Source organism: Dipodomys spectabilis, unplaced genomic scaffold (genome assembly GCF_019054845.1).
Source record: "Dipodomys spectabilis isolate Male_0828 unplaced genomic scaffold, ASM1905484v1 ptg000157l, whole genome shotgun sequence".
In the NCBI taxonomy this organism is placed as follows: Eukaryota; Metazoa; Chordata; class Mammalia; order Rodentia; family Heteromyidae; genus Dipodomys; species Dipodomys spectabilis.
In genome coordinates this window covers 7769864-7793845 of record NW_024870834.1, presented here as the reverse complement: position 1 = coordinate 7793845, position 23982 = coordinate 7769864, and the positions used below count along the sequence as shown (strand labels likewise).

The following is a 23982-nucleotide window of genomic DNA, read 5'->3' as shown; positions in this document are numbered from 1 at the left end:
TCCTGGCTGTGGGTGTCCATGGTACTCAGACCTGTTTGGGCTCTCCTGGAGGACACGTTGGCCTGCTGAAGACCCCTGAATAATAATGCTCAATAGAAGTTTGTGGGACAAATAAATTTTGGATGAACCAACTCACAATGACAGCTCTGAGATGTTTCAAGCACCCTTCATCATCATCTTCAGCCTTAGATGTTTGGGCACCATCAGGCCAACTTACCCATATTCCCAGGAAGCACATGCAACTATGTGTCTCTCTTATGAATCTTGACCAAATCCTTGTATAGCTTTATGACCTAGCAATCACTTTTCAGGCATGAAGCACAAGGTAGCATCAAACAGAAGGAGGGTCTCCTATCCCAAGACCCTCGGTAAGTCATGAGGATAATGCTAAATACTGCAAAAGGATTGGATTTCTGCTTCAAAACAGGGATGTGTAAGAGGAGGACAACACCTTAGGAGTATCTACTATCATGTAGGATGCTTACAGCAACTTTGCGATAAAGTTGGGCAAACTGAGCCCTAAATCAAAGTAACTAAGGGACAGTTCTGCAAAACCTGCCTCTGTAACTTTAGAGTCTATATTATGTTGTGTCTCAAAACACGGTCATGCCGGGTGCTGGTGCTTACACCTGTAATCCTTGCTACTCATGAGTCTAAGATCTGAGTATGACAGTTCAAAGTCAGGCTAAGCAGGAAAGTCTGTGAGACTTTTGTCTCCAATTAACTACCAGAAAACTGGAAATGGCACTGTGGCTCAAAGTGGTTGAGCACTAGAGTTCAAGCCCCACGGCTAACAACAACAACAAAAGGACAGTCATGTAATAGATCATTCCTCCTCCATTTAGACTACTTTAGGGCTTAAAAAAAAAAAAACTAATAAGGATTAACCAAACAAGCTCAACCTCTAAACAGTGCAATGTCCTCTCAAGAACATATTTACACTAAAATAAACAAAACAAAAAATCACGGTAATAATTACTTAAGTCAATATGTTTAAAATCTAAACTTGGCACATAAACATAACTGTGACTACCACTCAATTTTCCTAGCACACATTCTTAGCCACACCCCCAAAACCCAGACAAGCAGGCTAAAGGCCATTCCAGGAGAAGTCTGCTGTTACACAACCATGCAATTTCCAGCATGTGGAATATTAACACAGGCCAAATACATCCAGCCAGGAATTTACTAGAAAGGTATTCTGTTGAACGTCTGAGAGATTTGGTTTGTTTCCTAACCTTAGGAAATGAAACTATTTCGGTAGATATTTTTTGGTACTTATTCTTCAAAAACTAATAAATGAACATTTATAAAGAAAGACTCCAGGTTATCGTCTTTTTCTTCTAGGTTCTTATCAGAGTTTTTAGCACCACCAACTGGAAAAAAAGATTCACTACAAATGTCCTGGATATGCAGTCTGTTTTGTTCACTGGGAGAGAATCATACATTTATTTCACATTTAATTTATAGTAAAGTAATTTATATCAGTCACTAAATAAAATTAGAAATGCTTTTCTTTGTCAGTTAAATTAATAACTATCCACCTTTGTTTTTTTCACACAAGGAAGAGGGTATATTTTGGTTAGGAGAAGTCATTAGAGAAAACTAAATCTACCCACTAGAGCTAATTTGATTTATTGTACCATAAACTCATACTCAAAAAAAAAAACCATAAAAAATAAAAAAGCAAAGACTAAGAATCACAATGAAAATTAGAAACAAAGAGAGTAAATAAACTAAATGGTATTGAAGACCATGCTAACTTACAATTTTTTTTTTTTTTTTGTCGGTCGTGAGGCTTGAACTCTGGGCCTGGGCGCTGTTCCTCAGCTCTTCAGCTCAAGGCGAGCGCTCTACCACTTGAGCTACAGCGCCACTTCCGGTTTTCTGGTGGTTTATTGGAGATAGGAGTCTCAAGGTCTCTCCTGCCCCGGCTGGCTTTGAACCGCGATCCTCAGATCTCAGCCTCCTGAGTAGCTAGGATTACAGGCGTGAGCCACCAGCGCCCGGCTTAACTTACAATTTTTATACCAGATATTGGTTTAATTGGAAACCAAAATGACTGACGAATAATTTACTGCCTCAAAGATAGCTACTGCTATCTGGCGTATGGACTTGCCTTTCTATTTAATTGAACCATACCTAGTCAAGGAGACCTATGGAAAGACGGCAAACAATTGAGCCCTGGGTTACAAGTGACCTCCACACAATAAGACAATCTGTAAAAGCAAGTATTCTGGAAATAGTAATTTTCCCTACAAAACAACTTGATTTACAGATACATATCATCTTTGAAAAGTCCCTCAAGCTACCAGTTGTCACCTAAAAAGTGAATGGCATAACACCAGTGGCGCCAGACAATGTACTAGAAAGAAGCAGAAAGAAGGTTCCGTCTAAATAATCAAATCAGGCTCTGATGCCAGCATTCCACTAGAAGCTTCCTGATAGCTTAAAAGCTACTGGATGAGTAGTTTAAATCTCTAAGGTAAACAAATGTGTTCATCAGTTCCATATTTTTTTTTTAAATGTCCCTCAAGTCTGAATTTGTAATTGAAAGCCCGACAAAGAAGATCATCGGTTAATAGGGCCAGACGACAAGAAGGCCCAGCAGCTGCTCTATCTAATTTAGCCCATGATTTGGACATGTACATTTTGATCAAATTGGCTCTTTTTCTTATTGTTGTGCTCATGTGATTGATTTATTCATTCGTATATTCACTGAATACTCTCCCCAACAAACATAGGTCAGTTCCTGTGAGGAGGGAATGCAAGGAAGATCCTTCTATCTCCTCTTCTTGGGAGCCAGGCAATGTGCTATCTCCACAGCTGTGGGTGAGATTTTTTTTACCTGGAGTCACAAGTGGATTACAAAGAACCTTCATGGTAAGACTTGTGTTAACAAGGACATGTGTATCTTTTACTTATTTTTGTTGCTAAATACATCCCTTCAACATGATCCTGAATGTTATGTCTATACTGGCCTCTTTTTTCGGTATGACTAACAAAATATAGCGTGTATTTAAGTTACACAGTGTGGTGTTTTGAGGTATCTTATGTACCTATCCCCACAATCAAGCTAATGGATAATTCATCACCTGACACCATTCTTCTGTGTATGTTTGTGTGGCGAGAATATGCACTTTTCCCTTAGCAAATTTCAAGCACATAATATAGTATCATTAATTATAGATCAAGTTGTACCTCAGCTCTAGAACTTTTTTTTCCATTTCGTAACTGAAAGTCTGTCCCTTTGACCGCTTTCCCTTCTCTCCCATTCCCCAGCCCCTGGCAGTCACCATTTTATCCTCTGTTTCTCTAAATCTGACTATTTCAGACTTCACATACAAGTAACATTATGCAACATTTGTTTTTCTGTGTCTGTTTTATTTTCTTTAGTATAATCTCCTTCAAGCTGTTGCAAATGACAAAATTCTCTTCTTTTAAAAAGAAGAGAATACCATTGGGTGTATATGCCATATATATTATATACCAAATTTCCATTTGCCTGTTGGTAGACACTTAAGCTATTTCCTTAACTTTGCTACTGTGAATAATGCTGCAGTGAAGATAGGAGTACAGACATTGTAAATGAAGGTTCAGTTTACTCTATCATTATTACTAGGAAGTTGTATTCCTAAATAGGAAGATTAAACATTGGGGCAAGGCAAAAACACTTGACCATTGTAGGGCTCCAGTGGGTGGTACATCCTGTAACCCTAGCTACTCAGGAGGCTAAGATCTGAGGACTGAGCTTCCAAGCCAGACTAGGCAGGAAAAGTCCACGAGAGTCTTATCTCCAATTAACCACCAAGAGGCCAGAAGTGGAGCTGAGGATCAAATGGGAGAGTGCTATTCTTGAGCACAAAAGCTCAGGGCCTGTACCAAGGCACTAATTTCAAGCCCTAAAGACCAGTGTACACAAAACCACACTTGACCATTAATAAGGGCCAGGAACATGATTATATCAATATATATGATATATTATATATAAATACATATTATATATAAATAAAATATATTAAAATGTATGTAAATTCTGAAATGTCATTTTCCTATGAGATTTTTCTTTCACCAAAATATAAGTAATTGAGAATTAACTCTAGTTTGAATTGAATTTAGCAACAAAGGGATCTTGGTTTCACTGTAAAATGAGTAGAAATACAAGATGACGTGAAGGGTCATCCCAAGGACATAGTGTATATATTGTAGGTGTTCAATGAACAGGGGCCACAGTCACTGGCTGTGAACTGCACAATGCACCGAGACTGGATAGAATCCCCAGGCAGAATGCTTTATGTTTTGAGAAGCTGGTGGCAATAAGCCCTAAGAGAAAGGACATGGGATAATTGGGGAAGGACATAGTTGGAAAGAGTAAATATGAAGACTGTGGGTAGACTAAGTAGGTCTGCAGACAGGGATGGAAGTGATAAATGGATTAGGTATGGCTGATGGAGAAAGGCCAGATCAGAAGAGAGTGAGAAGATGAGCCTTGAACAAAAGTGAGGAAAAAGAAGCAAAGAGAGAAACAACAGAAGAGGGAATGGAGAAGGAAGAACTGGAAAAGGAGGAGGAAGGAAAGAAACTTTTCTCTTAGCAACAAAAGTGAAGACACACACACACACACACACACACACACACACACACACACTTTGGAAGTGGAGAAAAGGCACTGAAGGTAAGACACCATGACCTTCTCCGAGAAGTGGAAAGCAAAATCATCTCCATGTAGAGAGGAGGGAAGTTTTGTGACCATCAGAGAACAAGCCCCTCCTGGGGGCACAAATGGTGACAACTCTAATGACTTGGCTGGGGGCATGAACGCTGAGGCTGGGAGGGACAGAATGGCCACAGTGGGGGGGGGGGGGCACAAGCAATGATGGGCCAAAACCCTGTGTTAGAAACATGTTCCCCAAGAACCATTGGAGTCACAACGATAGACACAGAAATGATAGTCTCAGCAAGGCAAACTTTACTTCTGCAGAACGGTGCGCCATCAGCCAAAAATCTGGCAAGTAAGCACATAGAACAGGCAGGGTGCTCCGTTTATCCCTGACACAGCAGGCCCCGCCCCCTGCTCAGATTGGTTAGCTCAGGTTCACAAACTGCTAGTATGAGCAGGGTAAAACGAAGTTTGAAATAACACCAACAGTACCTAAGTAATCTCAAAATAAACCTCCACATTCTGCTATTTATTGAACAATCTGAGGTGAGTCTTCCATCTTGAAAATAAACCAGTTTAAGACAAAAACCTTACCTTTCAAAAACCCTTCCTTATCCCAAAGCAGTTTCTCTTTTCCTAAACAAGAGCCAAGCCACCAGACTAAAGCAGCAACCTTTTTTTTTTGGTCCACTGTGGGGCTTGAATTCAGGGTCTGGGCAATGTCCCTTAGCCTCTTTGTGCTCAAGGCTAGTGCTCTACCACTTGAGCCACAGCACCACTTCCTGTTTTTGAGTGGTAAATTGGAAATTAGAATCTCATGAGGACTTTTCTGCCAGGGCTGGCTTTCCTCAGCTCTCGGCTTCCTGAGTAGCTAGGATTACAGGCATGAGCCACCAGAGCCTCACCCAAAGCAGGAAGTGTTAAGAAACACACTTTGATTTAAAAAAAAAAAGTTTTTCTCACATCCGTAACAGGTAACTAAAGACAGATGAGTTAAAGCTGTCATTGCTGGCAATAGAGGTATGACATGGTCTGTGGTACAGACACACTAGACCTCAGCCTAGAAAGGGAAGCGTTCTGGAATTACACAAGGCTTGGAGAAAGAAAATGAGTACAGAAATTGGGGGTGGAAATCCCAGACACCTTGGTGAATGAAGACCACAGATGGTGTGAAATGGGAACGTGACCCCATGCTGGGTTCCAGGCAGGTAGCTGTGAATCCCTACAGCAGGTGAGAGCAAAGTTCACAGATCTCCCAGACATCACACTGGATAAGAGATGTGTGCATGGATTGATTGTAGAACAGATGCTTGTACTAGGGAGAAGGTGCTTTGAAGAAGGCAAATGGAAAGTGAGCTTCAGATCTCTCTTAAAGGTCCAAGTACTGGAGCGCCCACACAAGAACTTAGGCCCTGTAGCAGAGTGCAGAACTGAGGGTTCAGGCCTTGGACAGAGGCCTGAGGTTTACATGGAGATAAAAAAAGGCAGGGGCTGGGAAGGTGGCTCAGTGGTAGAGCGCTTGTCTTGCATGCATGAGGCCCTTGGTTTGATTCCTCAGCACCACATAAACAAAAAGAAAAAAGCCGGAAGTGGCGCTGTGGCTCAAGTGGTAGAGCGCTAGCCTTGAGCTGAAGAGCTGAGGGACAGCGCCCAGGCCCAGAGTTCAGGCCCCATGACCAGACCCCCCCCAAAAAAAAAAAGAAAGAAAGGCAAAATGGTGTCAACATTCCTGGGGTTTATTGGCATCTAAGAGAAAGAGAAGTAAATGAGGAGAAAGAAGGGTGATGGCGAACCACAGAAAGAGTCCAGGACGCATATGTAACAACCAGACCCCACTTCTGAGACCCTAACTTCCTAGCTCCAAAGGTGAGAGTATGTAGGAGTGAGTGATAAGCAGAGGTGTGGGACAGAGTAAGGATGTGTTCTGTGTCTCTTGCTGTTGGCTCAGGAAGTGGGTAAGCCTGGTACCAATGAGCTATCAGCAGGTCCAGGAGCTGGGTAGGCAGAGCAAGAGAAAGAGCAGGAACTAAGGTACATCAAACCAACCCTTTAGAGGATTTCACTACTACTCTGGCTTGATTTTTCTCTAGCAGCAGAAGAGAGAATAGGAGCAAGCTAAGACTTACCAATGTTTAACTCATAGCAACCAATTAAAAGGGACCTTAGAGTGAATCAAAGTATAATTTTACCATTTTGTGTGTGTGTGTGTGTGCACACGCACACTCGCGCATGTGCGCTCATGCACGCAGACACAAACCATTACTGGGGCTTGAATTCAGGAACTGAGCTTTTTTTGTTCCTTAGCTTTTTCTGTTCAAGGCTGGCATTGTATTAGTTGAGCCACAGCTCTCCTTCTGGCTTTTTGGTGGTTAACTGGAGATAAGAGTCTCATAGGCTTTCCTGCCTGGGCTGGCTTTGAACTTTGATCCTCAGATCTCAGCCTGCTGAGAAGCTAAGATTATAGGCATGAGTCATCAGCACGTGGCTTAGTTCGGAATACTGGGTCTGTTTCCCCATGACGTTTTAAAGGAATATTAATGTAGATATCACCTAAGATATCGTTGTTGTTGTTGTGTAGTGAATATGGATTTCTGCTATTTTCTAAAACCTATAATATTATTAAAATTTCCTTCCAGAAGCTCAGCATCTATTACGAAGGAAAAACACAAGAAATTGGCTCCACTTTCTAGAAAGGAAAATGGCATGAATACATTCATGACATGTGGCTATTAATAACACCAAAGATGACTGAATGGGTTAGCAACATTTGGTCATAGAAAGCAACCATGGCGGCAGTTTCTTATGTGACAGTTGAATTAAAAGAAAAATAGCCCCCATGCTATTACAGCAGGAACAGTGAATTCAACCCTACATGTAAATGAGGAACTGGATACGCAGCCATAATACTTGTTATAGTGACATCTCAAAAACTGAACCCAGAGTTGGATGGCTGTCAAGCCCAGCAATTTCCTCCCGAGAACGGTCTTTGTCACATTGACAGACCCACATCTGTATTCATGCTGTGGTGGCTTCTGAATAATATCTGTAGTACACTCAAAAAATAAAGGAGTCTGCAACGCCACTCTCCATAATAAATAATCCCACCAGTGAATTTCAGAACTGGAGGCCTGCCAGACCTTAGAACCCAGCACCCTTTCTTTGGGGATGAGGAGAGCAAACCACAAGAGGCTTGGTGATTTAGAGAAAGCAGGATCCGTGGCAGAACTGGGACTGGAACTTGGATCTCCTAATTTCCCAGCTTGGGCCTTGCCTGGATTCCAGGACCCTTTGATGGCACTGGTGTTGCATTTGCGGAGAAAAAGCAAGCAAGCCAGCAAAACCCATAATGAAACACATTCTCTACTTAGCCATTCATTTACATAAAATGCAGCCAAATGTAATACAAAACTGCACTGTGGGATGGGGCTTTGGGCATGAATATTCCACTGTGTCTGCTCCAGTTAAGTACATAATCTAGGTCTGGAAAGAATATACATCAACAAGTAACTACATAAAAGCATGAAGAAAAAAGATATGACGGATGAGTTAAGGTGGTATGTAGAGAAAATTTCTTTTTGGTGGAGTTGGGAAAGTGAGTGGGTTGAAGGCAGAGTAAGGGCAGCATTCAGGATGAGAAATACCTGAAGACGACAATTTACAACTGCGTGAGTTTCACATAAGAGAGGAATATACAATTTTAGCATCCTAAATGTGAAAGAGATTAAGTATTCCTTCTTATCAGATAATATATCCTTGATAACATAAACTAAGTTGGCGTCACTTAAGAAACCAAAGTAGCACATTCTGTTTGAAAACCTAAGTAATCAAGGACCCATCTTTTCACTTATTCCCTAGTCTATTTTCTTCTCTTCCTCTCCTACCCCCATTACCATATTATGAACTTGTATTTCCCAGTCTAGTTTCTAATCTTCATTATTATCTATCATCAGTTCTAAGCATCATATGGGTAAAAGGACTGTCTCTCAAGTGTAATAAGTAATTTTTATCCATGGGAACAAAATCAAGAGCACTTTGAAAAACTGCCATTTGTGTGTGTGTGTGTGTGTGTGTAAATGACTAGCATATAATTATTTATATGGTTGAATTTACATTCTAGCATTTCTAATTGACACATAATGATTACACAGTAGAAAGGAAAATGGCTAGCCTCCTGTTATCTACCGGCAGGAGACAACCATTGGGGAGCATGCTCTAGATGCATAGTTAAGTCTTATACTGTGGGTGCTTCAAGCGTTTTTCCCCCATAATGCCACCCAACTTCAACTAACGACTCAACCTTTCCACAAATCTCAAATCTCAAGTTTTCACTGTACCACTTCACATATTAAACACATTCACTTCTATCTTCAATTTGTGTACCATTTTCTTTTCTGGAGGCAGATTTCTACAAAATTAAGGGCAGGGAAACAGTTGATGACACAACAATTTAAATACAACTAAGTATCATGCAAAACTAAGAGCATACCCCATCAGCTGAGCTGTGTAACATGCACACATGTATTTCCACATAGTACATACTACATAGAATATGAACCATGCAACTTATGGGCAGGGACAAGACGGGAAAACTGGGGGAAACCCAAAGAAGGGATGACATCCGGAAAGAAATGTACTCATTTCTTGACTGACAAATGGTAACCCCTATGTACAAAACCTTAATGATAACAATAAAATTATATATATATATATATATATATTGTTTTTCTTTTAACTGTATTTTTTTTCTCTTTCCTTTTGTAGTTCTGGGGATCGAACCCAGGACATTGCACTTGCTAGGCAAGTTCTTTGCCATTGAGCTACATCCCAGCCCAATAAAACTATATTTTTTTTAAAATAAAAAAAATTACCGGGCGCCAGTGGCTCATGCCTGTAATCCTAGCTACTCAAGAGGCTGAGATCTAAGGATCGTGGTTCAAAGCCAGTCGGGGCAGGAAACTCTGTGAGACTCTTATCTCCAATAAATCACTAGAAAACAGGAAGTGGTACTGTGGCTCAAGTGGTAGAGCACTTGCCTTGAGCTGAAGAGCGCAGGGGCAGCACTCAAGCCCATAGTTCAAGCCCCATGACCAACAAAATAAATAAATAAATAAAAACAAAAATAAAAAATAAATTAAAAAATTTGTTTTGAGATATTTGTTTGACCACGATCAATCAACACTTCATGTAATCTAAAAATAAAGCCACATACCTATTTACAACATACAGTGTGATATTTTAACATGTGTGCACATATGCTGTATAACCATCAAATCAGGATAATTGGCATATCCATCACCTCAAAAATGTTATCATTTTATACCTGAGTGAAAAAATATTAGTGTATACCAATTGTGCAAAGGGGTCTCGTGATAGTTCCATACATGTATATGCTCTGCTTTGATCAAATTCTCCCTCTTCTCTTGGTCTTTCTTGTTCTCCTTTCCTCTATTTTGACTATTTCATTATTCTGTTTTCATACATGCCTATAGAGTACTTCAATGACAATTGACCCCAGGACCCTCTTCTCACCATTCCCTCACTGATTTTCCTCTCCAAACTTCCCTTCTTTATACAGATGCCATTTATGGCTACACTTTTGAAGTCCAGATTTATTCAATATATGACATGTAAAAGTCCCTACGAATCCCTCAGAGAAATTCTGAGGTCAGATGAAAAACTTAGGCATATTTATCTTCTCCCTATCCAGTAAGCACTACATGAGGGTCATCAGGAAAAGGTACTTCTGAAAGAAACAACTAAACTAAAAATGCATTATCATGGAAGAGAAGACACAAAAATTCATGAAATGAAAATAGAAACCCAATAAGCATATTTCTTTGGCCAGGACAGTAGCACCGCAGGTATACCTGCTGATCATTGTCTGTGTGTGGCTATACAGGATGAGATATACCATCAAGTCTTCTTTTGAAGCATGAAGATACTTACAGATCAATAACCATATTCTCCCAAATGATTACCCACTGTAATAACTGTGATCATATTGAGGTCATATGACTATACTTAGACTCATTCTGATGCACAAAATGATGACTGGGAATCTTTATTTTATTAGAGATTGTCCAAGAAAATGGTATGTAACAAATTGGCTGCTTATAGAAAGGAATTACAGGAAGTTACGTAGTGAGGAATACTAATTTTTGAAAGAGATGCAAATGATTTGAAGAAACAAATGCTGTCTTATAACATTCTTTTTAGACTCCCTGTCTCTGTCATGACTCTTCTACCTAATATGCTGGAAGCACTTGCTTCATTCATTCTACCACAGCTCATACCATTCTGGCCTCTACTATGGCCAGGGCATGAAATGTACATGGTCCTCCCAGAATTCCCTTTTAAAAGTGTGTTCCAGTGGAGCACTGGTGGCTCACACCTGTAATCCTAACTCCTCAGGAGACTGACATCTAAGGACCGAGGTTCAAAGCCAGCCCAGGCAGAAAAGTCCATGAGACTCTTGTCTCCATTAACCACCAAAAAGCCAGAAGTGGTAGAAATGTAGCTCAAGTAGTAAAGCCACCAACCTTGACCAAAAAACATAGGGACAGTACCCAGTCCTTGAGTTTGAGCCCCAGGACCAGCACAAAATAAAATAAAATAAATAATTGTATTCCCAAACCTCTGCTGCCACTAACACCTGACATGGATACTATTTCATGGCATTCTTGTTTTCCACCAAATTTTAATATACCAAAAAGAGGAGCTAACTGTTCTGTGTCCTTTCAATGGCCTCCACGTAATAGTGAATTCTTATACTAGAATTGTCCACGCGACTGGAGCGTACACTGCTGGCTCAGTATTTCCAGGGCACACCAGTCGATGCCAACCCACCTGTGCATTAGGAATCCTGGGGTAGAGAAGGGGCAGGGCACTGGCCTGTGCATGACCACTTTTCGTTGCTTGGCTGGGAAGCAGAAGAAGCTTCACAGAGCTTTTGCCAACTGATAGGTGGTGGGAACAGACACAGATCAGTGCTTGGAATAAGGTGACCTCCAGGCACGGACACATACATCTACCCAGGAAGAAGAGAACGCCAGCCCGAAATACACAGGTGGCTGACGGCAGGCAAAGTCAAAAAGAAGTGCTCAGCCAGCAACTTGTTGACAGCTGAGGCCAAACCAGGAGCTGAAAAGTCCTCAAAACAGGAGGGGAAGGGAAATAACAAAATGCTGAGTAAGGATACAGGATGACCCATTGTAACAAGGAGATGGACGAGACAAGATGTGGGGAGCAAAGAGATGGTAGGGAAAAAATAATGGACGGGGTAACAATGCTCAATAGGAAATGGACTCATTACTTTGTTCGTGTAACCGTAACCCCTCTGTGCAGTATCTTTACAATAAAAAATATAAAAAATTAAAAAGTCCCCAAAACAAAGTACAGACAGTGGTCAGATTAATTCATGAAAATCAGGTGTAGGAATAAAACATAGAAAATGAAGCTACATGTGATTACAAAAACTGATTGCAGCTTAAAGTACTCGTTCCTCATTTATAAGAAATAAGCCATTAAAAAAAAAACCATAAGTGAGAAGTTTACTGCCCTTCATAGCAAGAATAAATGACAATACACCCCTAACATATTTATGTTTTTATTAGCCACAATGCATAAGGCAACCATACCAGGGACAGAGGAGATAAATCTATAAATTCAAGAGCTTGTGGTATCATAGAGAGATGCACACCGTATTTTATTTATCAAGTAACTAATTAAAGCAACATATAACAATAAATATCAACATTTACAAGAAAGTGACAAGCTCATCCAACATAGAAGGGGGAAAAGGGTTTTTATTTAGCAGGATAGTAAAAGAAAATTCAAATTTGGATCATTGGGATAGGGAAAACCAGGACCAGCTTCCCGCCCCCAACCCCCCCCCCAAAAAAAGATGTATAAATGTGATCAAGGGAACTATGCCACAAGAGATACAGGGGTTAGGATTAATGCAAGAAACTCTAGAAGAGACCAGTTGTTGGAGAACCATGTTAAAGAGTTTTAACTAGCCTTATTAGAGTCACTAAAGATTTAAAAAAAAAATAGTACAAAAGTCACAACACGTTCTATTAGAAAGAAAAGATGTTTCTTGTTTGAATCTTGGAATGGTAGAACCAGCCTCTTATCTGAAATTCATTCCACAGTTACAAACAGTACTATCCAGCTCTTAAACTCTCTTATATTTCTACCATTTTTAGTAGAAAAGAAAAATATAAAAAGAGCAGAAAAGAATAAACTAACAGCCGGGTGCCGGTGGCTCAGGCCTGTAATGCTAGCTACTTAGGAGGCTGAGATAAGGGGATCGCGGTTCAAAGCCAGCCCGGGCAGGAAAGTCCATGAGACTCTTATCTCGAATAAACCATTAGAAAACCGGAAGTGGCACTGTGGCTCAAGTGGTAGAGCGCTCGCCTTGAGCTGAAGAGCACAGGGACAGCGCCCAGGCCCAGAGTTCAGGCCCCACGACCGACCAAAAAATAAAATAAAAAAGAATAACAACTCCTGAGTACCAATAAAGCATCATCTTTGATACAATCTGTCTAATTTACTTTTTTATTTTTTTTTGTCTGCTGTGGGGCTTGAACTCTGGGCCTGGGCGCTGTCCCTCAGCTCTTCAGCTCAAGGCGAGCACTCTACCACTTGAGCTACAGCGCCACTTCCGGTTTTCTGGTGGTTTATTGGAGATAGGAGTCTCACGGTCTCTCCTGCCCCGGCTGGCTTTGAACCGCGATCCTCAGATCTCAGCCTCCTGAGTAGCTAGGATTACAGGCATGAGCCACCAGCGCCCGGCCAATCTGTCTAATTTAGTATACAGATAAACAAATTATGGATACTAGCTCTAAGAAGAAAGTAAAGTTACAAGTTTTAAACATTGAAAGGCATCTCCAACTTTGAAATACAAATTTTAAATTGTTTATGATCTTTTTTTACACAAAATATCCTTCAACCAAGAAAAGTAATTTGTTCCTCATAACTCTCTCCTTCAGTCCAAAGTTTGCTTTCATTAATTTAGCACAAGAGGGGCTGGGAAGGTGGCTCAGTTGTAGAGCGCTTGCCTTGCATGCCTGAGGCCCTGGGTTCAATTCCTCAGCACCACATAAGCAGAAAGAAAAAAGCCAGAAGTGGCTGTGTGGCTCAAGTGGTAGAGTGCTAGCTTTGAGCTGAAGAGCTGAGGGACAGCGCCCAGGCCCAGAGTTCAGGCCCCACGACCCAAAAAAAAAAAAAAAAATTTAGCACAAAAACAAAATAATTTGTATGCCCTAAGCAAGCACCCACTAAAAACAAAAAACAAGGCTCTGAGTTAAAACCGCCTAGTACCAACAAAAATAAAAGAAGTAATAAAAGGTTATGAAAAATTGGCAGCTACAATTCAAGAGCGAAATCTAAGAGGAAAAGAAAAGAAACCCAAACAGGAGAAAGGCACATTGAACACAGCACAAAAGAGAGGAGACATGAAGAAAACACACTGCGTAGTAAGTAAAGCAGGCAACTGATAAAGCAATTGACAAGAATACTTAAGAGTCTTATAACACAAGAATTACTCAGCATTTCAAAGGAAATGGTGACTCAGAAATATCAGCATTTGATCCATTCTATAATTTAAGTGCAATTGCCCAGATGAGTGTATATGTGCATATATAAAAATATGAGAGAGATATATTTAAAACAAAAGGTCACAGAGGCTATGGTACTTATGATCACCAGAAAAGGACAAGTTTCAGCTCAACAAAAACTTTGGAGGTAAGCTCTGAATTCATTTAACTCTAGAACAAAGATGATACAGAGAAGCAACTGTTATCACAAGACACAAAGTGAACATTATCAACCCTGAGTATGTACACACACACACACACACACACAACTAAGTGTATATGAGTTTGTGTGTACATATATACACATAGATATAAGCCATATTGCATTTGACCAAAGTACATTCTGTGTATATAAGTATCACAGTGAAACCTCTTTGCACAATTAGTTTGGATTAATAAGAAATAAAACTGGCAAGGCACTGGAGGCTAATACCCATAATCATCTCTATTCAGGAAGCTGAGATCTGAGTTAGAGGTGCAGTTTCTTCAGTTAGAAATCAGCTGGGGTAGAAAAGTCAAGACTGCAAAAAGTGAGGCTGAAGGCATGGTTCAAATGATGAGTGCTGGTCATTAGCAAAAAAAGTAAAAGGAACAAGGGTTCAAGGCCCTAGCGTTAAAGGCCTGGTACCAACATACATGCATGCAGACATACAGGGCACACTGCTTATTCATGATAAAATCACTAAATATCACCACAATATTTAAGCATTCCACTACCTTAAATATTTATGTTTCTTTGGGTCTGGCTTACTTTGCTTAATATAATTTTTTTCCAAGTCATTCCATATCCTTATGAATGGGCAATGTCATTCATTCTGATAGAAACACAGTATTCCACTGTGTATATATACCATGGTTTTTTGATCCATTTATCTGCTAAGGGGCATATCTGGGTTGATTCCATATCTTAGCTATGGTAAATAATGCTGCATTGAACATGGTTGTGCTGGTGGCTTTAGTGTGGCCTTGTTTGTGGTCATTTGAGTAAATGCCCAGGAGTGGGATTGCTGGGTTATAGGGGAGCTCTATATTTAGTCTTTTGAGGAACCTCCACATTGCTTTCCAGAGTGATTGAACAAGTTTACACTCCCACTAACAAAATATGTAGTAGCAATCCCTTGATAATGGCCATTCTAACTAGGGTGAGATGGAATCTCAATGTTGTTTTGATTTGCATTTCTTTTATAGCCAGAGATGTTGAACATTTTTTCATATGTCTATTGGCTATTCTTATTTTTTCTTCAGAGAAGTCTCTCTTTTAAGTCTTTAGCCCACTTCATGGGTTGTTGGCTGCTTGGATTCCTTCATTTGTAATAACTAAAATCATGTCTAGGATAGCTTTAGCAGAGGATTAAAAGGGCTCAATGGCTACGTGCATATGATCATATAAAATAATACTTATTGAAATGAACTCCAAGAAATGGAAACAAGAGGTTTTTCTAGTATACTGTTTGCAGTTGTTTCTTTGTCCCCCTTTGGTTTATTCCCTGTTGTCACTGTTTTTGATTTCTGTACCCTTTGTCTTGTGGATACATTTATCTGACTTGGGGAAGGGAAGGGGAATCACAGAAACAGTGGGACAAAGGGTGAACCAATGCAACAGCGATACTCAGTAGACACTATATTGGAAATGAACTTTACAACTTGGGGGGAGGAGAGTAAAGGGGAGGGAAAGCAGGAGAGAACAAGTGAGGGGTAACACTGAAAAGAAATGTACTAATTACCTTACTTATGTAATGGTAATCCCGCTATAAATCACCTTTCCACTCAAATAAATAAATAAATAAATGTATGTCTTGTTTAGTTATTGTGACACTCTGAATTAATGAATGATGCATCATTATTGCTCACATTAGAAAGCGAAATGACTCTTTGATGCATAATGTCCAAGTCTCTTTGAATCATTTATTACTTGTTTGTTTATTGTTTTATTGAAGCTTGATTTGGTTTACAAAATAAAACACAGTATGAGGAATTTCCTCAATCTTTAGAAATTTCTTTGGGAAAAAACTTGTAGTCATTGAGTAGAAGATGGTAAAGATTAATTTTTTTTCAGTCATTCAAACCACAGAGGATTTGGAGTTCAGTTAAAATTTCCCTTTCTAGTTGCCTTCCTACAGAGTACCTTTAGAGATTAGCTTTCTTCTGGGTGCCTCTGGGCCTGGGAAATGAACTCTATTCACATTGGTAGATTAAGCCAAAGGCTACTCCAGGTTCTCAAAAAGTGAGTTTAGCCTTGCTGGGCACGAGTGGCTCACATTTGTAATCCTAGCTGCTCAGGAGGCTGAGATCTGAGGATTGCGGTTCAGAGCCAGCCTGGGCCAGAAAGTCTGTGAGACTCATATCTCCAATAAACAACCAAAAAAGCTGGAAGTGGTGCTGTGTCTCAAGTGGTAAAGAACTAGCTTTCAGCAAAAGAAGCTCAGGGCAGTGCCCAGGCCCTGAGTTCAAGCTCCATGACCAGCAAAAACAAACAATGAATGTAGACTTGAAAACAAACATTATCAAAGTTTACATCACTAAGTCTCAAAGGCTGATTCTTATTTTCTTATTTTTAAAAACTGTACAAAAAAAATAGGGCTTTGTGTGTTACACATCTCTATTTCTATAACAAATATTTGCTCTCCTTTTTGAGCTTACAACATCACTTAATATTTTTATTTATCATTTATTCTGGGTTTATGATGTTAATATAATTAAAAATATGTAACAGTTTAAACTCTGAGAGTCTATCACACTCTAGTTAGATTGTCCAACATTGTGAAATCCAAATAAATGTTGGTGGGGATGTGGGGAAAAGGGAACTCTATTACACTATTGGGAATGTAAACTAGTACAACCACTCTGGACAGCAGTCTGGAGGTTCCTCAGAAAACTCAATATTCTTCCCTACAACCCAGCCATACCACTCCTGGGCATTACCCAGAACATCATAAGATAGGATTCTGTAAAAACGCACATCCACGTTCACTGCCACACTATTCACAATAGTCAAGTTATGGAAACAACCCAGATGCCCTACAATAGATGAGTGGATCCAAAAAATGTGGTTCCTATATACAATGGAATTTTACGCCACCATTAGAAAGAAGAATACTATGTTATTTGCAGGGAAATGGATGGACCTAGAACAAATCATGCTAAGTGAAGTAAGGCAAGCTCAGGGGAACAAACAGCATATGTTTCACCCTCATATGTGGAAGCTACATCTAAAATAAATTGGGACATAATAAATTATACAGGACTCTAGGCATTAACACACAGTGAGACCAAAGGAAGATACTCTTAGGGGAGAATGCAAGGCACAATGCCTCTGTGCCTCTGATAGAAAATAGTATTTATCAAAATGAACTTTAGGAAACAGGAACAGAGATTTTTTTTCTTTTCTTTTCTGTTTTGTTTGTTCCTTTACCTGTCTTTGGGAGGGTAATGGAGGCACAGAAATGGAGTGTGTCACTAGAGATTTCTAGTAATATTCATTAAGAATAACTGTTACTTGATATACTGAACATCTTTGTTTTAATCCTTTGTCAACTTGAAGTTCAACTTGTTTTTATTTTTGTTTTATTATTGTTTTGTGCCAGTACTACAGCTTGAAGTGTGGGTCTGGGTGCAGTCCCTTAGTTTTTCTGCTCAAGGCTGTTGCTCTACGACTTGAGCCACAGCTCCATTTCTGTCTTTTCTTGGTGGTTAACTAGAAATAAGAGTCTCACAGAGTTTCCTGTCTAGGCTGGCTTTGAACTTCAACTTGTTTTATACTTAGTTTTAATGGCTATCATAGATGTCTCATGCAATTATGTATCCCTGAATGAGAAAAGGCCCTAACGATCTCAGTTTTTAATTCTATCCTTGAATAATGGTTTACAAGATTTTCAAACATTATTATTGTTGTTGTTATGTTATTATTATTATTTTGTCATAGCTAGCAAATGTCCATCTTTCCTTATATAACAGTCACTTATGAAAATTTAGTAGTTATAAAACTTTCACATTAAAAAAAATGTGATACAAGCACAGTAGCTCACACCTGTAATCCCAGTGGAAATGGTGAGGATCATGATTCAAGATTGGCCTGGGCGAAAACTTACAAGACCTCCATCTCAACCAATAAGCTGGGCAGGTGGTGCACACTTCTCATTCCAGTTACACAAGATGCATAAATATGAGGACTATGATCTAGGCCAGCCCAGGCGAAAATGCATAAAGGACTCGGGGCATAGCTCAAGTAGTAGAGCATCTGCTAGCCTGCATAAAGCTCTGAGTTTATACCCCAGTACTACCAGTGAGTCAAAAAAACACAACAAAACACAGAAAAGTACCCTAAAACCATTGACTCTTCATGAGCTTTTCTGAGTCCAGATTAGAACCTTCGCTTTCCAATTTAGTGAGTATAGATGTGAAAACTTTTAATATATGGCATCTACCATTTTTTAATATATTCACATTTTCAAATATCTATATTAAAAGGAATACATTCTCATTTTTCACTTGTTTCTTCTGGGAATGGATACTTTTCTCACTCATTGTTAAAACACTGCTTCTACTAGGAAAGGAAGTATATTTTTCAAAAAATCTCTACAATGCAGTATATATGATAACCACTGAAACATATAATGGTCAGTAAATGTGGACAGCTTAAAAGGCAAATGGTTAAGATTTTCCATTTTCCTTGTTAAAACAACCTCTAGAAGGTAGAAATACATTGCTATTCAATTACCCATCTCTTCAAGGAGTATATAAAAAGATGCTAGTATGCTTAAAAGAATTGACTTTCACTGAATGAAGCAAGTATAAAGTATAGCCCTTCTCTGCCCCTCTTCAGTAGCTTGTACAGGTTTGTTTGCCTGTGAACTGTGCAGGTGCAGCAAATGAATTTCAAATATATCACTGTGGTAGTGATGATGTTGAGTCCTGAGTCAACTAACCTGTTCAGTGATTTCTACTGAGCAGGGCTGGCTCATTAAATTTTCTCTCTAATGAGAATATCTGATGTCTCCCATTATCCGTTCCCTCCCCTTTCTCAGCCTTGGAACTTCAGCTAGTGGGTACATGATAACTTGTTCAAAGCAGAACCTACCTTTTCTAAGCTCCTCTACCTGCTCCCTTGCAGAGGTACATAGCCTCAATGGAAATACTGGTCTCTGGGATATAAGAAGGAGTAATAAATATACAGCCTTTTAACAAGAGTGCAGATCTGCCTCCTTTGCCACAAACTAGCTGGAATTTAGATTTGGTGACTGTAACTTAAGCAGCCATCTTGAAGCAAAGGGCAGCCATGTATAAGGAAGCTATAGCAACAAGAAAGGGAGACCCAGGTCCTTTACAACTATGTTACTTTCATGCAGATGTGGGTTGCCATTCTTATACATGAGAGAAATGCATATACATCTTTGCTGAAGTGACTCTCACCAAACCCTAACTAACACACATGGTGACAGTTCATGGCAGATGTCAGAGATGAAAGAGCCCTGCCATTTTCCCATATCCACAAGAGCTTGTGCTATTAAGATTATCTTCAATCTGTGGATTTCTAAGAGAAACTACTTTTAAGCCACTTGTCCATTTTGTCAGGATTAGTTCAATATAATTTTTTTTTTTGTCTGTCATGGGGCTTGAACTCTGGGCTTGGGCACTGTCCCTGTGCTCTTCAGCTCAACACAAGCACTCTACAACTTGAGCCATAGCGCCACTTCCTGTTTTCTAGTGGTTTATTGGAGATAAGCATCTCACGGACTTTCCTGCAGGCTGGCTTTGAACCATGATCCTCAGATCTCAGCCTCTTGAGTAGCTAGGATTATCAGCCCAGCTGATAATGATATAATCTTTAAACCACTTTATCAGCTATCTGTGAACTGCAGCCTGCAGAAAGCAGCCAGCTTAGAAAGCAAACAAAGGCCATCATTAGTCACCCTCATCATCTTTCTCCAGACAATTCAAGAGCCACATGTACCCTGCACCATGGGAGAACGTCAGTACCCACATTCAAAAATATATTTTCACACTTTTTGATTGATAATGTAAATATACCAAGTGCTCACTGGAGTCACAGCTGACTACAGATTGCCTTTCAGGAGCTATGAAATACTGTGTTGAGATGGAAGTATCCAGCCGCAGAAAATTAGCACAGACTTCCCCATAAAACTATAAACTCACAGAGACAATGGTCAATCAAATAGTGAAGACTGACATCAAGATTTTAAGAGCCTTACCTGAACACCTCAATCACAGTCCTCTCTGACAACCTGGGAGCCACTTGTCTAAATGCCTTTTTGAAATCTTCCAAAGTTAAAAATCCACGATCTATTTGAAAACATATGACATTCACTTACTTCTGTAAACTCTATGAACTATTACTTCAATCCAAATATTTATTTAAATATGCTGTTACAAAGAAAGTAATGATTTATAGGTGAGCTTACATTGAAGGTAACCTGAGATGACCTCGGTGGGAGAATTTAAGAATCTAGTGAAATTCTCCCCTTCAGTACATTCCCAAATTACTCTGAAGGTGATTGCCAGCACTGCCCTTTGGCTGGTTCTTTTAGTCCTGGGGAAAAAGACTATCTAGAGCTATGGCTGCCCTAATACCATTAGGCTTTGAGTCTGTGAATTGCCAAAAACATTTCAGTCATTCACTTAGTTTCTTATTTAGTATTAGATTTATGATACATTAATATACAGAAAGAAATCCTCACAGCAGTCAAGACACAGAGTCTAGAAACCCCATTCATCTTCTCTGGGTGGATCTGTGGGGTTGGAGATCTGTAGACACCTTTTCAGCCACAGCCAGTATGGGAAACAACTCCCCAGCCACGTGTGGGTCAACGCAGGAGCTGTAAGCAGAGTCTCCTATCCTTTCACAAGTGCCCCTAGCCCATATCCACCCATGCTGTCACCACAGTGCAGGTACAATATGTAAGTACAGAGCTATAGTCTATGTTATATAAAAGTGCAAATATTATCTCATCAATAGTCTATGCCGAGAACTTAAGATCACAATAGAGGAAACAAAATTCCCACTAATACCTAAGATATTAGCAAAAGAATACAGTACAATACTTCTCCAAGTATATGTTGCATATCTGACTCCCTGAGTAGTCATTTCTATTTCTAATTCCTTAACAGCAATTTTCAGTATCAAAACATTTTAACATTTTAAAGAGACTTACAGTGCACATCAAAAGCTGTGAAGATGTGTCTTATCTCATTCCGATACAGTTGAGCTTCCTTCTTTTTCCGAACAATATTTACAAATTCCTCAAGTGATAAACCTAGAAGTCGGGGGAAAAAATTCATTGTGAGGATGAGTATCTCTCAAAAAAAAAAAAAACAGACATGAATAGTAATAAGTATCATAAAGAAACCAATAGTCTTAAGTTCATAAATGGTATTTATTCCTAGAGTTAAAAAAAAAATTGTGCAGGGAACTGGTGGCTTACACCTGTAATTCTAGCTATTCAAGAGGCTGAGATCTGAGGATGGAGGTTTGAAAGCAGGAAAGTCAGTGAGACTCTTCTCTCCAACTAACCACCAGAAAACTGGAAGTGGAGCTGTAGCTCAAAGTGCTAGAGAGGCTTGAGCAATAAAGCTCAGGGACAGCACCCAGGTCCTGAGCTCAAGCCCCATGACTGACCAAAATAAAAGACAAAGAACAAAACAAAACAAAAGACATTCGGCTACTTGCTAAGTAAGTCCAACCCTAAGCAATCCATCGTGAAAATGGCAGACACCCTTCTGTTCATGGAGATTTTTCTAAGGGATAAAGGACTGACGACCTTGAGAAAGTTTGAACTTGGCCTCTAACAGATCTAAAAGATGGGCATAAAGCTACTTATTAAATAGGGTTTCTCCTAATTTTCTTTCTTTATGCTACTTTGATCTCTCTCTCTCTTTTTCCTAAACAGATGTCATTTCAGCAGGGTGCTTTTTTTTTACTTCCAACTGGGAGATCAGGTCAGAGAAGTAGTTTCTCAAAAGTCAATACCAATTGCAACCCCCAGATAAAGGTGGAGAGAATATTCCATAAACAATAGAGCTGGCTCTACTCCCAGCCCTGGCTACACCCCACAATGTGCCCAGCAGCTTCGGGCTTAGCTTCCTGTGACTCGCCTAATAAAAGAGCCCAGCAGGATAATGTGAGATTGGATACTGTGCTTACAATGTCTATTAAACTGAATTCTAATGTGATCTTTGCAGTAGGTTTAAGAAGCAGAGCCAAGAATTTAAACATGTAAGTGAGTTGAGCTCAATATGTGTGTGTATATATATTTAGAGAGAGAAGTTCATTTTTATAATGCTTGATTTCCATTTTTAAAAAGCTATCATTCTGTTTTAAAAATAGACCAAATCATGTAATAAACCACATGGGACATTTTGCTTTGTAGTAAAGCCACGGGTGTTCAGCCTATCTTTCCTAAAATAGACTTTTTTTTGTTCTAAAATAGATTTTTTGTGTTTTTTGTTGGTGGTAGTGGCGGTCATGGAGCTTGAACTCTGGACCTGACGCTGTTTCTCAGCTCTTCAGCTCAAGCCTAGTGCTCTTATCACTTGAGCCATGGTTCCACTTCCAGTTTTCTAGTGATTTTTTTTTTTTGGGGGGGGGGGTCCGGTTGTGGGGCCTGAACTCTGGGCCTGGGCACTGTCCCTCAGCTATTCAGCTCAAGGCTAGCGCTTTACCACTTGAGCCACAGCGCCACTTCCGGCTTTTTGCTTTTTGCTTATGTGGTGCTGAGGAATCGAACCCAGGGCCTCAGGCATGCAAGGCAAGCGCTCTACCACTGAGCCACCTTCCCAGCCCTTCTAGTGATTTATTGGAGATAAGAGTTTCACAGACTTTCCTGCCTGGGCTAGCTCTGAACCATGACCTCAGATGTCAGCCTCCTGAGTAGCTAGGATTACAGGCATGAGCCACCAGCAGCCGGGCTCTAAAACAGTTTAAAAATGCCAAAAATAGGAGCTGGGAAGGTGGCTCAGTGGTAGAGTGCTTGCCTTGCATGCATGAGGCCCTGGGTTCAATTCCTCAGCACCACATAAGCAGAAAAAGCCAGAAGTGGCTCTGTGGCTCAAGTGGTAGAGCACTAGCCTTAAGCTGAAGAGCTGAGGGACAGCACCCAGGCCCAGAGTTCAGACCCCACAACTGACAAAAAAAAAATGCTGGGGCTGGGAAGGTGGCTCAGTGGTAGAGTGCTTGCCTTGCATGCCTGAGGCCCTGGGTTCGATTCCTCAGCACCATATAAGCAAAAAAAGAAAAAAGCCGGAAGTGGCGCTGTAGCTCAAGTGGTAGAGTGCTAGCCTTGAGCTGAAGAGCTGAGGGACAGCGCCCAGGCCCAGAGTTCAGGCCCCACGACCGGACCCAAAAAAAAAAAAGCTAATGCTAATAATAATAATCCCCTTAATTTGCCTAGGTTCTCTTATTCAAAGTCAAGGATTTAATTTTAAAAAGTCAAAGATTTAATAAAAAAAAAAAACCAATTCAGATTTATGTTTTTTAGGACTCTCTGGAAACATACAGGGAAGAGAAGGACATGAGTCTGGTTCCAAGGAAAACACTGGCTCAGTTGGGATATAGAGGGTCTTTAGGTAAGGGCCACATTAGCACACTAGGCCACAGAAAGAGACTGGGGGAACACTTGGAGCACAGCCTAGTGAGGGAGAGAGAGGCCTCTTACAGGAGATACTTAGATAAGACCTAAGCATCAATGAAAGCAGTCTGTGCTAAGACCA

At 40.1% G+C, this 23982-nt stretch overlaps 1 protein-coding gene across 3 annotated transcripts in view; it reads right to left on the bottom strand.

Annotated features, from left to right (window-relative positions):
* Efcab11 (EF-hand calcium binding domain 11) overlaps nucleotides 1-23982 on the bottom strand; it is a 136856-nt gene that overhangs the window by 95129 nt on the left and 17745 nt on the right. For all 3 annotated transcript variants that reach the window (XM_042692674.1, XM_042692676.1, XM_042692675.1), the window contains exons 4-5: nucleotides 21429-21530; nucleotides 20469-20559 (exon numbers count right to left, since the gene is read on the bottom strand). In XM_042692674.1, coding sequence (XP_042548608.1) covers nucleotides 20469-20559; nucleotides 21429-21530 — 193 coding nt within the window. The remainder of the gene's footprint in view (nucleotides 1-20468; nucleotides 20560-21428; nucleotides 21531-23982) is intronic.